General features: G+C 36.3%; 1 protein-coding gene across 1 annotated transcript in view; it reads right to left on the reverse strand.

Moving 5' to 3' along the window:
* Positions 1 to 23,069, reverse strand: part of ROCK2 (Rho associated coiled-coil containing protein kinase 2) — a 110,813-nt gene that overhangs the window by 12,670 nt on the left and 75,074 nt on the right. Inside the window, exons 6-27 of the mRNA XM_086631398.1 lie at positions 22,802 to 22,946; positions 19,101 to 19,239; positions 17,325 to 17,416; positions 16,370 to 16,529; positions 15,703 to 15,766; positions 13,901 to 13,980; positions 13,484 to 13,532; positions 12,595 to 12,730; positions 12,372 to 12,463; positions 11,862 to 12,108; positions 11,402 to 11,508; positions 10,574 to 10,733; positions 9,328 to 9,488; positions 8,721 to 8,905; positions 7,419 to 7,488; positions 5,052 to 5,155; positions 4,727 to 4,913; positions 4,300 to 4,393; positions 4,089 to 4,183; positions 3,240 to 3,419; positions 2,834 to 3,002; positions 2,272 to 2,448 (exon numbers count right to left, since the gene is read on the reverse strand). Coding sequence (XP_086487524.1) covers positions 2,272 to 2,448; positions 2,834 to 3,002; positions 3,240 to 3,419; positions 4,089 to 4,183; positions 4,300 to 4,393; positions 4,727 to 4,913; positions 5,052 to 5,155; positions 7,419 to 7,488; positions 8,721 to 8,905; positions 9,328 to 9,488; positions 10,574 to 10,733; positions 11,402 to 11,508; positions 11,862 to 12,108; positions 12,372 to 12,463; positions 12,595 to 12,730; positions 13,484 to 13,532; positions 13,901 to 13,980; positions 15,703 to 15,766; positions 16,370 to 16,529; positions 17,325 to 17,416; positions 19,101 to 19,239; positions 22,802 to 22,946 — 2,893 coding nt within the window. The remainder of the gene's footprint in view (positions 1 to 2,271; positions 2,449 to 2,833; positions 3,003 to 3,239; positions 3,420 to 4,088; positions 4,184 to 4,299; positions 4,394 to 4,726; positions 4,914 to 5,051; positions 5,156 to 7,418; positions 7,489 to 8,720; positions 8,906 to 9,327; positions 9,489 to 10,573; positions 10,734 to 11,401; positions 11,509 to 11,861; positions 12,109 to 12,371; positions 12,464 to 12,594; positions 12,731 to 13,483; positions 13,533 to 13,900; positions 13,981 to 15,702; positions 15,767 to 16,369; positions 16,530 to 17,324; positions 17,417 to 19,100; positions 19,240 to 22,801; positions 22,947 to 23,069) is intronic.

Here is a 23,069-nt window from a genome sequence, read left to right on the forward strand (position 1 = left end):
CTTCAAAGTTTATTGCTCTGTAAGCATTGCTGTTGATGATACATTTTAATGTACATACCAAGTTCATGAAGTACTTGTATAACATATTTTGCCTCACACCTGCCACTTTCAATTGTTCCTTTCAAACTACACCTGATACAAAGGGTAGTGAGCATAATGCCGATGCAAAAAATCCAGAAAGCATGTGTAGTCTTTTAATGGTATGGAAAAAAATATGCATTAATATTTTTCCTATTTTTCTCTGTAATCTCCAATACCATAGCATGAAATTGGAAAAAATGAGAGTTTCTGGTTACATTTCTTCATTTCTGCTGTCCATTCCACACTAACAGATCAGTGAAAGGCCAGAATGTTCCAAAATTTATAAGCACTAGGAGGGAAAAAACCAACAAAATACAACCATCATACCTCAAAATCTGTTCTAATTACGTCAGAAAAAAGTCCTAATTTAGGTATGTTTTTATTTTACAACAAAATCAAGCCATGCAGCTACCACAACAGCAGCTAATAAGGAAAAAAATTATGTATGTACCTAATAATTCTTTTATTAGAAGTCTCATAGCAAAAACCAAAGAATGAGAGGAATAGAGGAAAAGCATTATTCTTTACTATAGTTTGATGAAGTAATGTCAATATTCCAAAATAAGTTTTGCCTTCAGTGGAAAGGTATTCACGCTTTAAAGGATCCTCAAGTGAAAAAAGAAATTTGAATGTAATTGAAAAACCCACCTCTGACATTAAAACTAAACAGAAGTTTTGTTTAACACAGTGCATGTGTAATCGCATGAAATTAATACAGAATTAGTAAAACAAAGCTCTGTTTATCAGAGCCACAGAATTTCATTATATGGGTTTGCAGAAGACACCAAGTTGTGTGGTGTTGTGGACACGCTGGAGGAAAGGGATGCCACCCAGAAGGACCTTGACAGGCTGGAGAGGTGGGCCTGTGAGAACCTCATGAAGTTCAACAAGGCCAAGTGCAAGGTCCTGCACGTGGGTTGGGGCAATCCCAAGCACAAGTACAGGCTGGGCGGAGAATGGATTGAGAGCAGCATGGAGGAAAAGGACTTGGGAGTGCTGGTTGATGAGAAGCTCAACATGAGCCGGCAATGTGCACTGGCAGCCCAGAAAGCAAATCGTATCCTGGACTGCATCAAAAGAAGTGTGGCCAGCAGGTCAAGGGAGGTGATTCTGCCCCTCTACTCGGCTCTCGTGAGACCCCACCTGGAATACTGTGTTCAGCTCTGGAGTCCCCAACACAAGAAGGACATGGAGCTACTGGAGTGGGTCCAGAGGAGGGCCACGAAGATGACCCGAGGGCTGGAGCGCCTCTGCTATGAAGACAGGCTGAGAGAGTTGGGGCTGTTCAGCCTGGAGAAGAGAAGGCTCCAGGGAGATCTTATAGCAGCTTTCCAGTACCTAAAGGGGACCTACAGGAAAGCTGGAGAGGGACTTTTTACAAGGGCGTGTAGTGATAAGACAATGGATTCAAACTGAAAGAGGGGAGATTTTGATTAGATATAAGGAAGAAATTTTTTACACTAAGGGTGGTGAGGTACTGGAACCGGTTGCCCAGAGAAGTTGTGGATGCCCCATCCCTGGAAGTGTTCAAGGCCAGGTTGGATGGGGCTTTGGGCAACCTGTTGTAGTGGAGGATTTCTCTGCCCATGGCAGGGGGGTTGGAACTAGATGATGATCTTTAAGGTCCCTTCCAACCCTAACCATTCTATGATTCTATGAGTTATATATCTAGAAAAACGAATAAATTTTGCTTGCCTTACCATACAGGAATCAAATATAAGATCCAAAATAAGGCAAAACAATGTAATATTCAGAAGACTGAATTTGTATAAGCAAATAATATACATTTAGATGGTGAGGAGTTAGATGTCTCCACACTTCTCTTAAACACAGAGATTCGACTTCTTGGTATCCAATATCTTAGGGTCATACAGAGAGCTGCAGACACTGGATAGAGGCTACCTTGAACACAAGGCCGTAAGGCTCATTTGTTAAATGCTTTAATAAAAATGGTGGGTTTATAAATGGCAGGAAGCATCTGTAAACATTTAGAGAAAACAGGCAGGTTATTAGTTCATGCAAACTTTTTCATGTCTTTGATGGCAATGTTCACTGCCACTGCAGTGTGTTTACTGCCACGTTTGTTCTGTTTGTTTGTTTGTTTTTTAAATAATGTATTAATAGTGTTAGTTTTCAAACAGAGAAAAGGACACAGTAAGAACAAAACCAATCAGATCTCAGGGATGTCACCTGTGCTATCAACTTCTGTAGGGCTGTGGGAACAAGACAAAGGTTCTTCCTCTGAGTCAGAATCAGAATCAAGAAGCATGCGAGAACTGGAAGGCTTAGTGGCAATACTGACAGAAGTAGAAGAGTGCTGGTAGGTAAAAGACATGGATTCCATAGTGTGGGATTGAGTGATATGGACTAAACATAAAGGAGGAAAAAAGTAGAAAAGAAGTCAAAATAGAATCTCAAAGAAGAGAGTATTAGTTTTACGTTTGAGCACATAAAACAGTAATCGCAAAGTAACCACCACAATAAAGTGGAAAGAAAATATTTAGTTTTAATGGAGTATAATAGATTTTTTAAAAGAAATTTCTTTAAATAAATGTAAGATGAAGTGTGATTACAGACAGATTTAGTTAGTAGGGGGATAGTGATCACTAACAAAGCATTAATAATATGGTAGAAACACCTGAAGATGAAAAGCCACAGAATCATCAGAGCATTAATTTAATACTTCAGCTTCTATGGTAAAACACTGATATAAAAATCAATTAACGCAGAAATATTAATAAAAATTACATACCAGGAAATCCATCATCTGCCTCAGCATCTCCAGGTCCACTGCCTATGCTACTGTTGTCTAGACCAATGTGTAATGACTGTAGCTGTGAGCGAAGCTGTTCAATGTCACTGTCTTTGCTGTCCAGAGTCATCTGGAGTTCAATCCGTATCTGACTCTCTTCTGCTATTTGCTGTACGGATAAATTACAAGATTTCCCGTTATCACAAGACTCAGTTACTCAGAGAAAATATACGTAGAAAATTACCCAGACTTTGCACCCAATCTCAAGGTATAAACATACTGTGTATTTCTTTTGGTCACGGGAAATTCAGGAATAGAGACTGTATATGCTACCTTAAAGCCTGCATCAATTCAATGATAATTACAGAAAAAGCTATCAGTGTTTATATTTGCAAAAGGATCTTACTGCCTGCATTTCATTGATTTCCTTCTGATATTTGATCATCATTTGGGTTAACTTTTCTCGTTCAGACTTCAGTTCCATATGCAGTTTCCTATTTTCCTTCTCCTTCCGCCGTACATCAGTGTCAGCTCCACGTTTGACAGGACCCTTCCGATTCATGATCTCAGCCAATTTATTCACAGCCTTCCCATGGGGAGAAAAAAAAAGACAAAACCCACACCCATAAATACTTAGTGTTATATCATGAAGAAATACAGTCTTCTCTCCTACCCACAACCAGATACTTTTAATCTATTGTTAAACTAAGACCTCTGCATATCCGTTACTATAAAGTTGCTTTAATTCAATGTACTACTCAAAATTAAAAAGAAGGTAATGATGCCATTTTCACTTTAAGCAAGCATTTGCTTTGAACACTTCTCCTTATTTAAATACCGTCTTCCATTTCCATTTCCCTAGTTAACCCCAAAATTTATCTTTGGACTAAAATGCCACTTGTTCTAAAAAACAATCTGGATCGAAATCAGAAATAAACTGGTTTATGAAACTTACAGAGGAATATAAATCAAGATGGAAACCAGTAAAATATTAATTCATTTGACTGAAATGAAGATTTTTACTCTTGGACTGCATCTGGATTAGGAGTTCCTCTATAATAAATCATGAGGATGCAGTTTCACTACACTGGAAGTCTACTTAGTAGAAGCAGAAAAAAAGATCAATATATTTTGTTTCATGGGCAAAATAGAACAAAGCGTTAAGAACACATATATATACTCTACCATAGAAAGTGTTCTATTAAAAATCATTTGATTCATACATCTCTTCATTCATGTAGATACATTTGCTTACCTGGGTTTTCAATGTTCTCTCATTCAATAACTGTTTCTCAAATTGTGCTTTAATATTTCCTACATTTGCTTCTTCTTCTTTTAGCTTTGTAATTTCTGTAGTAAGGTAATTAAAAAAAAAATCCATGAAAGCTCATTACAAAAGAAAATAGTACTATTAAAAACCAAAACTGGTTTCAAATTACATTACATTTGGTTCAGAGAATACATACGTTCTTGCACTTCCTTCAGTTTATTGTTTAGTTCTTCTTTCTCATTAGCAAGATTAGCCACATCACTAGTTAGTGTCCTATTTGCTTCCTCCAACTACAAAACAAAAAGTCCATGTGACTATGTAACAAAACACATTTGGCACATGAAGGTGTTTCAGGACAGAAGGAAATGCTTCAGCATGAAACCAGGATAAGGATAAGAGGACCAGCTGTAAGAGGGGCAGAGGCACAGACGAAAGAATGATCAGAGAGATGTGTGGAAGAAATATAAGGGATTTAAAAACTTTCATTCACAGAAAATAAAGATTTTTAAAATGCCAGATATACTTACCTTTAAGTATGCTAAATAACAATAGATAATTTAAACTGCAAATAAAAATCAAGCCCATGTAAACCTCTACCAAAATTATGATTCAATATTACTCACAGAGGCTATGGTGGCATCTTTCTCAGTAAGTTCTTGTTTATGCCTAGCCATCATCTCTTTAATCTCCAGCTCTTTCATGATTTTCTCTTTTTCCAAATCAGAGTACTGTTCTTCAGCAATGGAACGTGCAAGTTGTTCCGAATCTGCTTTTGTCAAAGTAATCTCTAGCTGAGCAGCCAAGGAATCTCTGCAAATTATTGATACATACTATTAACTCTATTAACTTAAAAAACAGGAGGAGGAGTAAAAAGCAAAAAAAAGGAATAGAACAACAAAATGCCTTCCCAATCTTTTATATATTAGTAGTACAATTAGTAAAATCTACCTTTGATCCTGTAACTCTTGTATCTTTTGCTGCACTTCTTTACAAAGTTTGGCCTTTTCCTCACATTCTTCTTTAAGTTCTCGAACTTGTGTCTTGTACAGAGTCTAGAATTTAAAGTTGGGTAGAAAAGGATGTGACTTGCATATTCTAGCTTGAAGGTACACAAAAAATGATACAAGATGACACTGTATGCAATTCTTTAAATCACACTTAGAGTACAATTGTGCAATGTTTTCTCTAAATTTAACAAAACATCATTATCATTCCCAAATATGTTTCAGTTATTTTACTTTTTGGTGTGGTTTTTTTGTTGTTGTTGTCTTTTTTTTTAAACTTGTATATTTGAGAATGGATAGATGTATGATATATATTTTATATGTTTGTAAACATATTGTTTAAGAGACTCTCAGTGTGAAGATCACTATTTGATGCAAAATTAGAAGTATCAGAAACAAGGAAAATCAGTAATTTTTTTTTTTTCTACTATTTTAGATCTTTATCAGAGGGAGGCAGGAAGGTAAAATTTAGATTTTAACCATATAACTCCATGAAAACGACATGACAGGTAAAGAGCAAAAAGAAGTATAGGAGGAAGGAAAAAAACAGATTAGAAAAAACATTTGTAATTCAAATTTTTGTGAAATGGATACAAATCTAGAGCTCTAGAGGAAATGAAAGAAAAATTACATTGCTCTGTATGCTCAAATGACTGTATAGAGGTAAAGTGACAGACAACTGCAAGTGCATTTAGAGCAGGGATTTCAAGACAGACTGTCTCTGGCCTATCCACAGCAGTCAACTGACCTCAGATCTCCCTTTCTCTCCTTTAAGGTGTGCAACTTTTTGATCTACTAAAACTTGAGACAGTCCTTCTCCTCACTGACCTAAAGACCACAGTAAAATCTTAAATTTCCTTTAATTGTGAAACAAGCCTTTCGGGCTCTACCTGCAGTGCGATTGGCTGTGCACTGTTAATATAAATCAGCCTCCACAAGATAGTGACGATTTTTAAGTACAATACCTATTTATTCTGTGGTACCTTATCACAATAAAGCAAAACCTCCCAACAGATCTTGCATTGGGTTTGCGTGGCAAGGTTTTTGGTAACAGGGAGGCATCGGGGATGGCCTCTGTGAGCAGCTGCTAGGAGATTCCCCTATGTCTGACAGAGCCAATGCCAGCTGGCTCCAAGATGGACCCGCTGCTGGCCAAGGCACAGCCCATCAGCAACAGTGGTAGTGCCTCTGTGGCAACATGTTTAAGAAGGGGAAAGAACTGCTGCACGACAGCAGTCAGAAGAGAGGAGTGAGAATGTGTCAGAGAAAGAACTCTGCAGACACCAAGGTCAGTGAAGGAGGAGGAGGTGCTCCAGGTGCCAGAGCAGAGATTATTTCCCTGCAGCCTGTGGAGGTTAACGGTGGAGCGGAGATCCACCTGCAGTCCATGGAGAACCCAACACCAGAGCAGGTGGATTCCCAAAGGAGGCTGTGACCCTCACGGAGAGAGAGGAGCCCAAGCTGGAGCAGGCTTGCTGGCAGTCTGTTCCTGAAGGACTGCAGCCTGTGGAAGGGACTCATACTTCCCTCATTCTCCGTCTCCCTGTGTCACTGGAGGGGAGGAGGTAGAGAAGTCAGGAGTAAAGTTGAGCCCAAGAAGAAGGGAGGGGTGGGGGAAAGGTGTTTTAAGATTTAGTTTTTAGTTGTCATTACCCTACTCTGATTTGATTGGCAATAAATTAAGTTAATTTCCCCAAGCTGAGTCTGTTTTGCCCGTGATCGTAATTGGTAAGTGATCTCTCCCTGTCCTCATCTCAACCCACGAGCCTTTCATTATATTTTCTCTCCCTTGTCCAGCTGAGGAGAGGAGTGATAGGGCGGCTTTGGTGGGCACCTGGTGTCCAGCCAGGGTCAAACCACCACAGATCTCTACCAAGTTTGATTGTAAGCAAAAAATGTCCTTCCAAGCCTTAACTGCACAAGTTTTGTCACACCATGTGATGCTGAGAATACAGCTTTTCTCTTTCACACAGCATGGAAGAGAAGCTGAATGCAAAAGGCTTGAAACATACAGAAAATTATTCACACTATGGAAAAAATGAGCTACTTGACTCTTCTCCTCGCTCTAAACTTTGTGTGGGACTCCCTTTCAAAGCTAGGACATTTCTTAACATGATCACTAAGCAGTGTGAAAGAGCTCAAGGACAAGGAGTGACGACAAGGATGCAGACAAGATTGAAGACAGACACAAGAAAAAGGATTAGCTTTAGGTTAGAGATGTGACACACCTGATGGCTAAGGAGGAGGAAGAAAAACTAACATTCTACTTAGTAAACAGATTAGTATAAAAATAAAGAAGCATAAAACATACTGAGAAATACTGTTCAGCTTCAAGTTGGTCTTGAAGCTCTTTCATTTGTCCATCAGCATCTTGACGTTCCCTAGAAAGGAATAACATACTTTAAAAGAAAAGATATGAAGATATTCCAAACCAGTAAATAAGAGTGTGAATGCTGTCTTTCCCCAGATCTTCAGTCATTCCCCGATCAAAGTATGGTCAACAATTAAACCTGAGGCTTCCTCTGGCTACCAGCTCTCTTCTTCCCTTGTACAGGGGAAAAAACTAGAGTAATAAGAAGTCCGTCTAACACTGTTAGCACACGAACTACAAGTGTGTCACACAGTTTAACCACTAAGGGACACTGACAAAGCAAACAGCCACCGACAGAATCTTATTTCCATGTAAAATGTCACTGATCTGACAGATTGTTTTAGGTCTCGTTTGCTAGAGCTCAGTCTGTGAAAACATGTCCGTATTATTAATTCATCTTATTAGAACAACTCAGAAAGTCAATTAGTCAGTCCATAACAAAGAACAGTAATGTAGCAGAAAAGACTTCTGCCAGTGTTTCGCATTACAGCAATTGTCACATGTAGTCACCTTCATGGTGAGTAACCGCATATTGCTGGCCGAAAAGATAAAGCACAAGGAGATAAACCATCAGAAGTCATAAAGTAGATAACAATGAGATTAATCTGATATATCTGCTAAACTTGTCTTTTCATTCACAAGGATACTCTTTATGCTGTTTGGTTTTTTTTGTTTGTTTGTTGTTTTTTTAAATAGTATTTATTTATTGTCAGGTGCAAATATTGCTTGTAAGACATTGAAGAACTGCTGAGATTTAACACAAGTCCTATTTGAAGGCGCAACAGATGTGTTTAAACATCTTTAGTACTGGATAGTTCCAACGGTTATGCTTCACAGCTCTGTATTAGTATTCACTTCCAACTCTAAGAAGCTTTCCTGGGCTAATAATGCCAGTAACTTTCCTCTTCACTCACTGATGTCCTACATTATTTAAATGTACCTAGACTTTCTATTAAATAAGTGTCTCTTTGAAGTCTTCACACTCTTGTTTATAAGCTGGATTTTTTTAAGATTTTCAGGATAACAAACATCTGTACTACAAATCTATACATTGCTGAATCACCAGGGAAACCTCAGCTAGTCACTGTAAATTTATTTTAAACAACAATTAAGTTTTGCACTTAGCATAGTAGAATAGCATAGTCTGTGCAGTAATTTGTTAAAATCAACATTGTTCTCAGCTTTTGCCAAAAAATATTACAAATCGGTAACATTACTAAAAAACTGAGCAACTCTGCGTACTTGCGAAGTTCATTATTTTGTTTTTCCAGACTTAATTTGATTTCCTGAAGATGATTATTCTCCTGTTTTAACTGCTTCTCTGACATTTTCAAGGTGTTGACTTGTTGCGTTTGCATCTTGAGGTCATTTTGAGTGAGACAGCGCTTTTGTGTTTCTTGCTCTATTTTTAATGTCAGGTTTTTTACCTGAAAAATAAACAGAAACCTGTGAACTTTATAGACCTATACAGGAAAACAACATTTAAACAGTGTCTCTTATGGACTTCCTCTATGCTTTCGTACAACATGCTCACATCTTTTGTTAAGTAAAAGCTGTTTCCTCAGTGAAGGCATTAGCACATAATAAATAAGGTAGATTTTTCCATGTCAATCTCACAGCAATTTACATTCCAAAAGAAAAACTTTTTAAGATCAGTAACACTGAAATATTTCAGAAAAACGAAACCATGCTCCATAAAATAGACCTTTTAAAGCTCCAAACATACAGAAGGGAAAAGTTGCTTCCACTCTCATTCACAAACATTCCTAAATATAACTGTAACAGGGAAAATAATGATGACATTGAAAACCAGGTTCCATTCGAGACTCCTTTTGTCACAGTTCCTTACATCTTCATTTAGTATATCCTTTTGCCTAAGCAGCTCATTGATTTTCTGTTGTGATTGTTTGAGATCGCAGTCCAACATGGAGCGCTGCTTTTCGGCTTCTAACAATCGATTTTCTACTTTTTGCTTTAAAGCTCTCTCTTCCAAAAGTTTCTTCTCCATCTCTGTGAAGTAAGAGATTTAAGACGTCAGTCAGTGTAAACCAGTGGATTTTGGAAGGCAAGAGGAGGAAGACATCTACCCCATATTAACAATAAGCAACATGTTTATCCTTTTAACACTGAAGAGAAAGATCGCTGAAAAGCGATTCATTAAATTTTCACAGTAAATCCTCACCCAGAGGATGCTTTTTTGCAAGCATTCCTGACTGATAGCCATTTTCCACTTTTGAGTTTCAAGATAACTTCCAGTTTATCTGCAACACATCTGAGACGGATAAAAAGGGTGGATTTTTAAAAATAATCCATGTAAATCTACTAAAGCATTGCTTTGACTGTGACAATTTGAAATCATTTAAAGAGTTGAAGCTGTTCAGGAACCTGATACGCCAAGTGATTCAGCCATTATTACTGAATCATTTTTGCTTCTTTTGCAGATCTGCATGCTCAAAATTTTTGTGAATGCTCTGCAATCGGAAGGACAGGATCTGCAGGTAGTTTTTTAAGTAGCTGCAATAAACATAAGCCATTTGATTCAAAAGTAAGAGCCATCTTCTGGAATTGTTTGGTAATTATCTCTCTCTCCAAGAGATTTCAATTGTCATGAGATGCACCAGAATATGCACGGTGACTACAGAAGCATAGCACAGGCTTCATCATTTCTAACTCTATCTGGTCTACATATTTAAATCATTAAGTTGCTGACAGGTATTTTATTCAGGAAGACACGAAAAGGTATGAGTACACTGAGTAAGAACACAGACAAGCTCTTAATGAAATTTTTTCACACAGTTTTAGTAATATAAATTTAAGAAAAATTAATTCAGAGTACACTAGCACAGAAAATGAATCAGTGGTGCGTGCAATGGAGAATCTGTTTTACTCCGAGACTAAACCAGTGTTGTCTTTAACCAAGCAAAGCAAGGACAAAGGGACCACAATTGATTTTTACGATGCTACTTGTATTTTAAAAAAAAACAAGGGAATCAAGGGAAAAAAGCTTACACTTAGGTTTCCACTAGCATCAAAAGATTATATTGCCTACTTTGTCTACTTTAGGCCCAAGTACAATTGTCATGTCAAATACATACCTTTCATGGCTTCAGATTTTGCCTCCTCTATAGATTCATAGATCTTATTTTTGTCTGCTAATCTTGCTTTTGTGGCTTTATGTTCAGCTTCTTCTTGTTCAAGGTTCTGCTGCATAACTTTGAATTTATATGTCATATCTATTTCCATGTTGCTCTTTTCCTGTTAAAGAAAAAATTACATTGAAATAAAACATTAAATACATCTGTTTTGGGCAACAGTAACATGCTGCTTGGAAGCGTAAGAGTAGAAGAGAGGGCTCAGACTCTCAGGAGCTAACTGAGAACTCATTTCTACAAATGTTTTTCCATGGATAGCCAAGTGCTCCAAAAATGCACAACGACATGCCCAGTTGCAAACAATTATCAAGTTACTGTCTTAACAACCAACATGTAATAAGAGCAACTAAAAGATAAAGTTTCTTGAAGATTTTTTCCAATACCTTTGTTTTAATGAAAAATTTGTCAAAAAAAAACATTAGCAGCAGTTTTTTTATTTTTGGCAATACTGAGCGTTTAAAAAAAAAAAACCACAAAAACCCTATAGATTAAATGAAATGTTACTACTGTACTATTAAGGTACACACTGGAGTACGCTAGTATGTATTTTAGAAATATAATGTATTATGATCATAAGGGAAATTATGTTTTTTCCCCCCCACTTCTCCAGTTGCAAAACTAATACACAAAAAATTCACAGAATAAGAATAAACATTGAAAACAAGGCTTATTTTTTGCACAGATTTTGTCTCCATGTCTCAAGTAATAAAAGTGCAAATTTAAAAATTCCGTAAGAATGTAACACCAATATTCACTTAGAAGTGCTGTTACCTTTTCTAAATCTGTAAGTTTTTCCTGCAGTTGTCTCTTCTCCATTTCCAGTTTGGCTAATGCACTCTTTCCATTTTTTACTTCTTCTTCGAGGCTAGATATTCGTCCTAAAAATGATGAAAATATCAATGAGCCTGTGCAGTGTCTGAAAAAAGAATGTATTTTATCTACTTAGAGACAAAATTTTTCAAATGTAGCAGCTTTTCATTCTGACTATTACGAACAATCTCCCTTTGGGGTGATTTTAAAAGTTAACAATAACATTTTATACTTGTTATCACACGTTTTTCTCTTAAACGTGTGCCCACACTTACATAAAAATGTATAGAACAGTACACTAATTTAGTCACAATCAGAAGCTCAAATAACATCACCAAACCCTTCTGAAAAGTACTACTTCTGAAATTATTTACTTCTGAAAGAAGCAGCAAGCTTAACGTTGGCAGATTTGCAGGAATACCTTGTAAATCACTGATAATCTCTGATCCATGACTTCGATCTCTCCTTTCTGATTCTAGAGCTGACTGAAGATTGAGAAAGTCCTTCTCCAGTTTGAGTTTTGCATTCTCTAGCAGGCAGTTCTTATCTTGTAGCTCTCTATTATTAGCTTCCAGCTGCTGGATTTGCTTCGTGCTTTCTGTTTGGTTCTTCCTTAACCTGGCTGCAGTATCAGACTCTGACCGCAGCAAAGAATTGGCTTCATCCAACTAAAGATTGATAAAAACATACTTCAGAAAAAAAATAAATATAACAACTACCACTTCTACTACAGAATACTAGATTTTATGGATTAAAGAAATAAAAAGGAGTATATTTTAAGAGCACTTCAGAAGATCAAAACATGACAAGAAAGCACAGCTTTTAAAAATCCATTACATATTTCAATTCCCTCGACTACTAACAAAATGTGTACTTCAAAGAGCTATTACTTTAAATAAAATATATATATATATATATAAAATTGGCATGCCTGTCTTTGTAGTTGATTCATTTTGTCACTGGATATTTGAGAGTTCTGATTCCTCTTTTTTAAATCTTCTAGCTGGTCTTTCAAACTGTTAACTGAAACAAAAACAATTCAACATTGTTAATTACTGTCATGAAAAAGCTTCGATTTGAACTACAGTTCATCTCTTTTTATCTTTTAAAAAACAACGTCAAAACAGAACCCTTTCAAGTATGGTTCAACATACCTTCATTTTCCAAATTGCGTTTCTTATCTGCTTCATGTTCTGCTTTTCTCTGGTATTCTGTATTTTTATGCTGAAGAAGGGCCTTCTCTCTTTCTAACTGTCTGACTGCAGACTCTACATTCTTCCTTGAAGTTATCTGCATAGATTTAAAAAACATCACTAATTACAGGCAGAAGAGTGGTATTCTTTAAAGGATAAATACACAGCTCATGCACTCAGTTTAATTTGTAATGGAGAAAGACACAGCCTATTTGCCTGCGTAATCAGACACAGCGTTATCAGAACACGTGGTCAAATCCAGCCCAGGACAACTATGGCCAGGTGCTTTTACAATTTAAGGACTGTTTGAACATTTGGATTTGACGAATCTGGTAAACCTGCCTAGCAGCCACTCTGGACGCCCAGAAACACACAGGTAATTTAAGGTCTTAACATGTGCCTGGATGAGCAATAGATTGAGTTATACACATCCAGCAAAGAGATGACAAACTTGTAGTAGCACTAAGGCGCAAAGCTGGGGAAAAAAAGAGGGTCCTTCTTCTGACACTGTTTGAACAACGCAAAGAATGGCCTTCCTCTTCTAGCAGCCTTACTCTCACATGTCCAATTTTTAGAACCATTTATGGGATATTTATACCATGCTGTCCTCCAAATTAAAAACGTGGTAAAAAACAAATTCGGGAAACAAATGTGTAGTTGTAGTACAGAAATCCTAACAAAAACAGTTTCACAGTGACAACAATTTCATGCTTGTGAATACCAAGAAATCAACTGGTATTACTTGCTACAAATACATAGCTACTCAAAGGTAATTTCCTGTTTCCTAAGGAAAAAAGCCACACATAAACGTTCAAGTTCTAATTCCAATAAAATGTAACTATGGACTTACCTCTTCATCCAGCTCTTTCACTATCTTCTCTAAACGAGTATTAGTAGACCTGAAGAAATTTGAAAAGTATTTTTAAACCCTGCTGATTATACAGAAATTAGAATGTCTGGATGTGTGTGTCATTAATTTTATGTAAGATACTCTTATTTTCAGCAACCACATGAAACTTCAAGGACTGTGGAAATCACTCAAACAATAGATACGTTCTTATGGCGAGTTAAGGAGGGGGGAAAAAAAAAAAAAAACCAACAAACCAGTAGTCACAGGAGTAGTAAGAATTAAGCCAGCAATTTACAGAGAGGTCTGCTTGCAGGGTCAGGAATCCCCATAGTGGATTAAAAGGCTTTCAAGGTGTAATAAACAAAAGGTGTAATAAAACTTCTGTATAAACATATCAAAATGTCAAAACAGTCTCACCTGTACTTCTGTTCTAGTTCATCTTTGGCTTGTAATTCATTACTGAGCTGTTCTTCTAGCTTGCTTAGTTTTTTCTGAAACTGTAAAACGTCAAAAAAGCATGGCTTACATATAAAAATGCTATAACATAAAACAGGTGTAATTCAATTGAATAAAAAAAAAAAGGGAAAGCGAGGAAAACAAATTCAGTCTTCCACTACATTATTTTAAAACCATCACTAGACGGTTACATCTTTACCAGGTATTAATCCTGATGATTTTAAAGATATAAATCCATAGCAACGAAATTTGCTGCATGGTACATTAAATGTAATCATCACAGAATTATGTCTGACAGATTGTGAGTCATAAAACTTCCACGGGCAAAGAATATTGTTACCGGCCCTTTGTTGTGCTCTTTCTCTGTAGACAGAGACTTTCCACTGCAGCAGAATTATTTGGATAGTCTTTTCTAAATAAAATTAAAAAATAAAAAGGTGGCACATGACCAAATTGGACAATATTCAGCGAATATTACTAAGCATGCTTGATGACCTCACATAAAGAAGAATTTCTTGTTTTAATGCATACAGAAGCTAACAAACACTCTTCAGGTTTAGGAATGCTTTGTTTTGCTTACTAAAACGTTACAAAGAAATCGTGAGTCAAGTACTCAAATATTCATGAAATAAATTATAAGTAATAAATTTTTGATTCGTCTCATGTCTTCAGGATTTCAAATGCATTTATTTTCCTCCCTTCTCCCTCCTCCTATACCCCCAAACACGAAATGTAAAAATGTGGTTTTCTAAAACACTTTATAATTGTTACAATTAGAAGATTCCTAGAATAAGGACACTGAAAAGAATGTTAAACTGGAAACTCATTGCTTGAGAAAATATAAATAAAAAAAGTTATCAGAAATGAACCACAAAACTTTACCAACTACATTTACTATCACAACATAAAGCAAATATCGCTATTGTGACATTATGCCTTTTAAACAGCAGTAGCATTTCTTTTCAAAAAGGAAACTCTAAAACTATCTAACTCTAAAACTAAATCTATTCAGCAATGACAGGAAGGAACAAAGTGGAGTCTAACAGACATTTGCATTTAAATTTATGCTGGTCAATACCTAATCCATTTCCTCTACTTATTTTTTTAAACATTGAAAAGGAGTTGTAAGTTTTAAAATATGTTAACAATATACTATCCTGTCATTTAAAAATTTAAATTCAATTGTCAATCTCCCAATGCTAGTTAAACATGCTCCATACACTCACTTCAACTGAGCGCAAGATTTAAAAATTCCTTTATCATTGCAGGTAACAATTTACTTTTCCAAACTCTGAATAAATCAGCCATGAATCACTCAGACTGTGGACTAAAAATTCACAGCCTTCCCAAGAGTGATGCTGTATGTGGCAAATAGAGCCTTACACATTTGTTTTCCAAACAAATTCTAGACGCCAAAGAAATTAAAGAAAAATCTGTATTTATTCATCTTTATACTATAGTACCTTAATGCTTGAGTACAATTGCTTCAAAATACAACTGGCTTACTGTTAACAATTTGGTGAATACACATGTTAAGATATTTCACATTCACAGAAATTATGTAGGAATTTTTTTATTCCTCTCATAATTCAAATAATGTACTTACTGTCCTATAAATAGAAAGTATCATTTTCTTCGAGGATCATTACAAGACAAAAAGCGTCCCCTCAAAATTTCTTGAAAACTTATTTTAGACTTTGTCTTTTCTTAACTGACTTAAAAAATTAATCATACCATTAATAGTTACGAAAAAAGGCACTAACCTCATTTTTACTAGATTGCACAGATTCATTTTCTCTGCAAGACTGAGAGGAGTCACTTAGCAACCTGTCAAAAACAAAAACAAATCCCTCCAGCTCTTACTCAAGTTTTCAACAACTCTGGCAAATTTGCCAATCAACTCATTTTAATCAATTCTTCGAAGTCTTAATTTGTCCTACGTGATTCTCAATATGAAACTTGTTTTATTTCAGTGCGAGCACATTTTTTTATTTCCATCTTTTCTTAAGTGAAGCATAACATAGATTTTTAAACCCATAGCAGCTTATAATTTTTTAATTAATACAATTATTTCTTAACTATTCAAGTTGAGTCCTAGCAAGGTACTATTGTGTGTAAACTTCTTTCTAAAGCTACTAACAAGAAGCCATTTTAGAACTAAATTACAAATCTATCATTATTTTAACCCTGAAAGACTTTTTTAAAAGACTACATAATTTTATGCATAACTCTGTGTTCAGTTATTAAAACAAACCAAAATAGTATCAAATGATACATGGTACTTAAACTCTGCATTTTGTATCTTCACAACTGGACATAAATGAAGATAAAGCAATGAATAAATTATGTATCTACAGTGGAAAAAAAGGATAGGATGTAAGAAAAACCTGCAGGTGTATTTCCAAAAATGCATAATAAAGTACCACATACAAATTGTCTCTATAGTAGGTAAATCCTATAAAAGGCAGCTGGTTTCCCACGAAGGCTTTGGGGATTGGAAAGGTTTCCACGTCTCCCTTGTCGTCCTCAATGTCATCAAAATTACTGCTATCTATATCACTGCTAAGCTCAGGAACAACAGGAGCAGCAGCTATAAAAAGGGGAGGAAAAGATGAACTTCACTCCAAGATTCAGCCACTTGCTATACACTGGTATCTCTATAACGTTAAAAAGACTGTAAAACAAGTTGTCCTGCTAGTTAAGTACGTACTAACCATATGGCAGATCTGTAAATATTACTGTGAACATTTTTTTCTACAGCGATCTATTTTTTTCATTAGTTGCCTAATGCACAGAATATCTGATGCGCAAAATGTATGTTCTAAGGTAAACACATTTCAGAATAAAATTCTAAACACAATCATTATTTTAAGAAACTTCCGTAAACATATGACTTCAGAAGTTACGATCGAGCTCGTGATCTGAACTGGCATACTTAATTTTTTTACTTAAAGCTATCAAGTTCACAATGCCTTAAATGAAAAAGCAGTAAACTGACAAGACTGCTGTCAAAATTACTGTCTTAACTACAGAGAGTCAAAAAAATAAAACCAAAAGACCCATAACAAAACAATAAAAGCCACAAAGAAACAGAACCTGACATGCATTCTTTTTAGTTAAGAGTTCTTAAATATCCAGTTCTGTTGTTCAAAACCACAAATCTATGCATTAAAAGCATGATAAAGGTGAGGATAACTCCAGTAGGTAAAACGTGTGTTTACCAACCCTTACTGACAGAGTTTTTATAATGCAAACGATAAATATGGAAGCTTGAGCAAGATTCTTGATAGATAGACAATACTTAATTTATACAGCCTAAAGTTTCTTTCATTTCTACTACTGCAAATACTGGATAAAAATAGAACTTTTAAGCTAATTTACTTACTCTCTCGAATGTTGTCCCAGTTCCACTGATCACTCTTGAAGAAAGGGTGATGCTTTATTTCTTCTACCCCATTTCTCCCAAGTCGTACATCCCTAAACATAGCAATTAAGCCAAAGTCACATTAGGAAAAATAGCACTTGTTTTTTGTTATTTGAATTCTGACTTGCTCATAAGCAGCAAAGAAACTTTCAGTAAAGATTGTCTGTGTCAACCACATTGATGGTCAAATAAAAAAAAATTTAAAACCCACCAACCACAGATCTGCAGTTTCTTTATATAAATGTACTCTGTTTCTTAGCTCGCGCTCTCCCTGCAACTGCTAAAATGTCCAGAATTTGGAGTCTGCCACGTGGGGAGTAAAGTAAGAAAGAGAGTACTGAAGCAAAAACTCAGAAAAAACTAAAAACACAAACAAAAACCAACACCCTTGGGGGAAAAAAAACTGCAGAAGTTCCATGTCTGCCAAACCACATGACAAACCTTAAGACGCAAGTGAAGGAAGGTCTAACTTACTGCACAGAACAGTTATTCAACGCTGGACTGAAATAAATATTTTAAGAATTCCATCCTCTGCCCCATAACTAACCCTGACACATCTTTTGCTGATATTTGCAGTGAAGTAAATCTTAAGTGCAATAAGAAACTTTTAGTTTGATCAGAAGAAGTCTCTCTTAAAACTATCTACAAGAACAGGATATAAAAACAATGTGTGCAAAAGAACTAATAAATCATTGGGTCAATGCTCATTCCTTCTTTAAGTGCTTCAGCGGTGATCACGCATACAGAAAGGAGGCATCTGTTTCAAATAAATCACTCAAGCGCTGTATTAAATATAAACAGGAAGACGGACATACGTAGTGGAAGTACACCTCATCACATTTACATTATTAAATTCTACTCGTATTTTCTCTCTACCCTTTAGCTACTAAATGCTGTTAAAGCACATCCTTCCTGAGTAACCACAATCTTGCTCAACAGAGCAAATAATCTCTCTTTAAATGCAAAAAAACATTATACAGAAATTTTTTTTCCTAATCTCTCATTCTATAAGGGCTAGATGCTCTGCTGTAGCCAAGTTCAGGTGATCACAGCAAAACATAAGACGACCTCATCGATCCAGAGTTAACTATGGACCTACAGCATTCTTCTTTTAGACCAGAGAAATTGAAGATGATCTCTGCTTTCCGGAACTAAAGAAAATTTAAGTGTTCAGATCAAGAAGCAGCTTACATAGCTTAGTATCAATAAATGGCTCAGTTCCACAAAGGGAGACCTCTGGGGTCTATTTACAGCCAAAACAATATCCTTGCTGGTTCATTAGCTGTACTTGTCAATTCATACAACAAAGCAAATTAAAAAAAGTTCAAGCATTCTAAGAAAGCTTAAACGAACTCAGTAAATAAATGTTTATTTTCATAAAAGTATTTGCTTTCATTTTTTAGAGTAACACTCGCTTAGACACTGAGCACAACAATTTGGTCCTTGCCTTGGAGCTTACAAATTATTTTCAACCTTACAGGTTTGTTACTGTTTTATACATTGCAATTGGAAGGATTTGTCTGGCACAAATTCTGTTGTTAGTAAGAGCTGTCAGAACTGCTCATAGAAATAAAACACAATACCTGGAAAAACACACCAAAAGAAATAGAGAGCAGGAGATTTTGCAGAAGAGATTAGAACAGAGACTATGAGAAGTAAGAGAAGGAATTAATTTTTACCATGTACATGTGCTAATACCATCAGAAACAAAAATAGTACCAGAATACATACACTTACCTGTCAGTTAAAAAGGCACAGATAAGGTTCTTTGCATGCTTAGAGATTTCCACATCATCTGGGAAATGTAATGAGTTCTTATGATCCATAATTTTACTGTATGTTCCCACCAATGAGTCTGCATAAAAAGGAGTATCTCCTAAAAAAAAAAAAAGTATATCAACTGTGATTTTGAGTCACATTCAAGTCACATACACTGAAAAAGAAAAAAGATATAAAGAGAAGTCTACAAGTAGTTTTATATAAAATAGTCTTTTATTTAAAAAAAAAAATATATTGGAATGCAGGGTACAAAATAATGTACATTACTAAAAATATTCCTTCCCCAAAACGTCTATGTTACAAAAGTAAACTGTTTTCCATCCTGCCTATCGCCACCAAAATTTTGCCCAGTGAATTACATCTTTTGCTCTACCTGAACATTATCACTGTTTGCTAAAGTACATGATGGCTGACACCCACATAAACCCTCATCTTTAAAAGCTTCCATGAATATAAGGGACTGAAACCCATTAGAAATTTGTTAATGCACATTTGTTGGAGGGAATCCATCAAAGCTCTCCAAAGACCATTTCAGAGGCACACAGGTCTAACCCTGCCTACTCCCGGCACTGCCTAAGGCAAGTCAGCTCTGAGCAGGAGCCTTCGCAGTCTGTTACTGCACTGTTAAACCCACATTAAAAAAATCTTCTTGATTGATAAATTATACAAGCTTGAGTGACCATATTAACATGGGCAGGTGGCTCTCAAAATTATAGTCTTTCCTCACACAAAGGTTTGCAGCACAGGCTTCAGTCGAGTCTAGTTTCCTTGCAGACACATCCTTAAGAAAGGTAAAATTGGGACAACTGAAAAGAATCAGTACCGATAAAGGTGACTGACATTCAAGTTAACGGACAACATTCTGAATACACAAATGGTTCAGGTCACTAATTGAGAAGCTGCAACTTTTACATAAATCCTTTCTAGCAGCTACTTAAAACAAGTTTAATAGAGAAGGTGAACAATGAACCGTGTGAGCTAGGAGCCTTCCCCCATCCTGGGGTGCTGCGTGCGGGCAGGGATCACCCGGCAGGGTAGCCCACGTGCTGACTGCAGGCTGCCAACCAGGTACTAAAAGTTTCAAAAGCGAGGCACAGGAAAAAAATGTATAAACAGACCAACTGACAAAAAACATTCAGCTTTCAAAAGTAACACAAATGCAACAATCCTGCCTTCAGCCTCTTTCTGTCATTCTACGGCAAAATAAGAAATTAGTACGTACCAGCTTGAATCAAACTTCTCGACTTTCAGTAAATTCATTAGGTTGCCCTGCTAGTACATCTTGGGGAGGGGGGATGGGAAGGGATTACTGTAATCAACTGACTCCACAGGTATTTGCTGTTGCCTCCCTTTTTCCAAACCTTCCCCTTCTCAGTTGTCTTTGGTCTCAGAAACAGCTTTGATTTAGGCCACATCTGAAAATGACCCTAAGTCACTGAATTAAGGCAGTGTTAGGATTCACCCTCTGACCAGCATTTTAGCTTTTAGTTAAGCGCAGAATAAAAAGTAGTACTGTTTTCATTAGCACTGTGTCTTTTCTAAAATCAGAACATCAGAACACTTTCTGTGCTTTCTTCAAAGCGTAAAGTTTTAAAGACCATAGACAGAAACTGATACGTAAATCCAAAAATAGATACTTTCTACCAACGTGTGGGATGTGGAGAATCTAAGTAATATTATCAAGTAATATTATCAAGAAAAAAGATAATATTTGATATTATCAAATATCAAAAGTAATATTATCAAGAAGGTTGGCAAAGGCTTTTAAAAACAATTGTTGTTAATGGCATCTTGAAACTGATAAGCTTATTTAAGAATGGAAATTATAATGCTAATGTTGTTTTATGTTACATGTTGTTGAGGGTTAAAAAGAAGTAATCTTCAATACTCAAAATATCATAGGATAATAAAGGGTTAAGGATTTTGTCAAAGTTAGCCTATATCAAATATTCCAAACCATTTTATCGGTGCCTGCCTCTTAACACATGTATGTGGATGTAGAAGATCTGTCTTGAATAGTCTCATTATTCCTAGTTCGACTACAAGGACCAGAAAAGCTATATTGTTATTGAAGAGAAGCTGCATGTTTTTCTAGATACTTTGTCAAATGAATTTGACCTGAGCCTCATATAGTGTGTTTGTAAACAAAGTCACAGAAGGAAATGATTTTGCACTGTCAGACAGGAAATCCCATTAAGACTGGAATATGATGATTGGGGAACAACAAAGAAACAAAAAAAATTACAGGGCATATCTAGGCCCTGTAACTGTAATTACCAGTATAAAGGTGAAACAGGTTTTAACATTGCAAGAAGACTGCATAGATAGAAAATCACATATCCATTTCAGAGGAAGAAAGAGGCTCAGCTTAAAGAAAAAAAAAAAAAAGGTAGGAAGAAGGCTCCATGAAAAGCACACAGAAAGAAGATGAGCATTCAGCTGAAAGGATACAGCGTTAAAATCACGTGGGATTATGGCACAGCTAAAACCGAAACAGAATTGTTATTTCACTCTCATCAGGAAAAGTATGTGAAAAATCACAAAGTTCATGAAAGCAAAATTTCCAGTCTAGAGCAAATACAAGCAAAAAAATTACATGCATTGGGAGGAAATATGAAATATCAGAAATTTTCCAACACGCAACTCCAAACTACACCAAATAAAGCCCTTAAGCTTAGAAACCCATAATGAAACCTTAGAATAAACACACAGTGTGCTGCACTGAAATGTAGATGGATTTTTGTCCTAATCAGGTATAGGCTCCCTCATACAATCTAGATCCTGCAAAAACTGTACCTCTCCACTTTCACTTTAAAAAAATGTTTTCATTAAAAGGATAAAAACAGGAGAACCCTCTCTCTCAGATACAATGGGAGGAAAAAAAGAGGCTCTGAGAAAATATTCTGGACAACTATGTCCATCATTTTAGTAACTGAAAAACTTTATTTATTGCTAAAATTGTTTATGAGAGACTATTAATTATAAACCACACTTTCTGTAAGTCAAAATGCCTTAGTTCGGAAAGATTCAGTGATTGCAATAGCATCATATATGCAAATGTCTTTCCTGGCTCAGGATACCAGAAACATGGGATCTGCAATATTCCTAGAACATGCTGATTTGGATTTTTAATAATTACATGCTCAATTCCATCCTTCTATAATCAGTATCTTGCTACCAGACTGTAACACTGATCCTCACTGTATTTTAAGATGCAGATGACTCATCTCTTTAACAGACTATATTCCATGTTAGTTGCCATAGCAGTCTGATGTATTTCACTGGAAAATCCTGACTCAAGCACAAAAAGATAGAATCGAGCCATACTTCCACAGTCATCTGGACCTAAAAGAAGCCATTGCTACTGCCCCTGAGGTGGCACAAGCGCGCAGGAGATGGTGGGGTAGCTGACCCCAGTTAACACTATTCTAGGAACCAATGTTAAGCTGAAGCGAGTCAGGGAACTAATCACGGAGCAAGCACGCAAACAGCTGCCGCGGCGCAGGAGCGACAGAGAGCAAAGGGAACAGGAATAAAGCCACAGCACCAGCCAGACGTCAGAAGCTGTTAGATGAGGTACAACCAGCCCCCTTGCAGCAAAGTACAGCTAAAGGCAGAGTAGAGACTCAACGATGATCTCATTAGGAATTACTACTTACCAACCAGCATCTCAAAAAGGAAAACTCCTACGGACCACCAGTCACATTCCCGCCCATAATAACCGTCTCCCCCTTGTGATTTCAGAACTTCGGGCGATATGTAGTCGGGGGTTCCCACAGCTGTATCGCAGCGCACCATGCCTGTCTGTGCAACAGTAGGAATTCAAACAGCTCAGTTAAAAATACTTCTGAGTCTTTAAACAATTAGTCTATTAGCAGGCCAGAAAAACATTAAAAATTTAGCCCAAAATATCTGGTTTGAGGAATG

Source organism: Tauraco erythrolophus, chromosome 2 (assembly GCF_009769465.1).
Source record: "Tauraco erythrolophus isolate bTauEry1 chromosome 2, bTauEry1.pri, whole genome shotgun sequence".
Lineage (NCBI taxonomy): Eukaryota > Metazoa > Chordata > Aves > Musophagiformes > Musophagidae > Tauraco > Tauraco erythrolophus.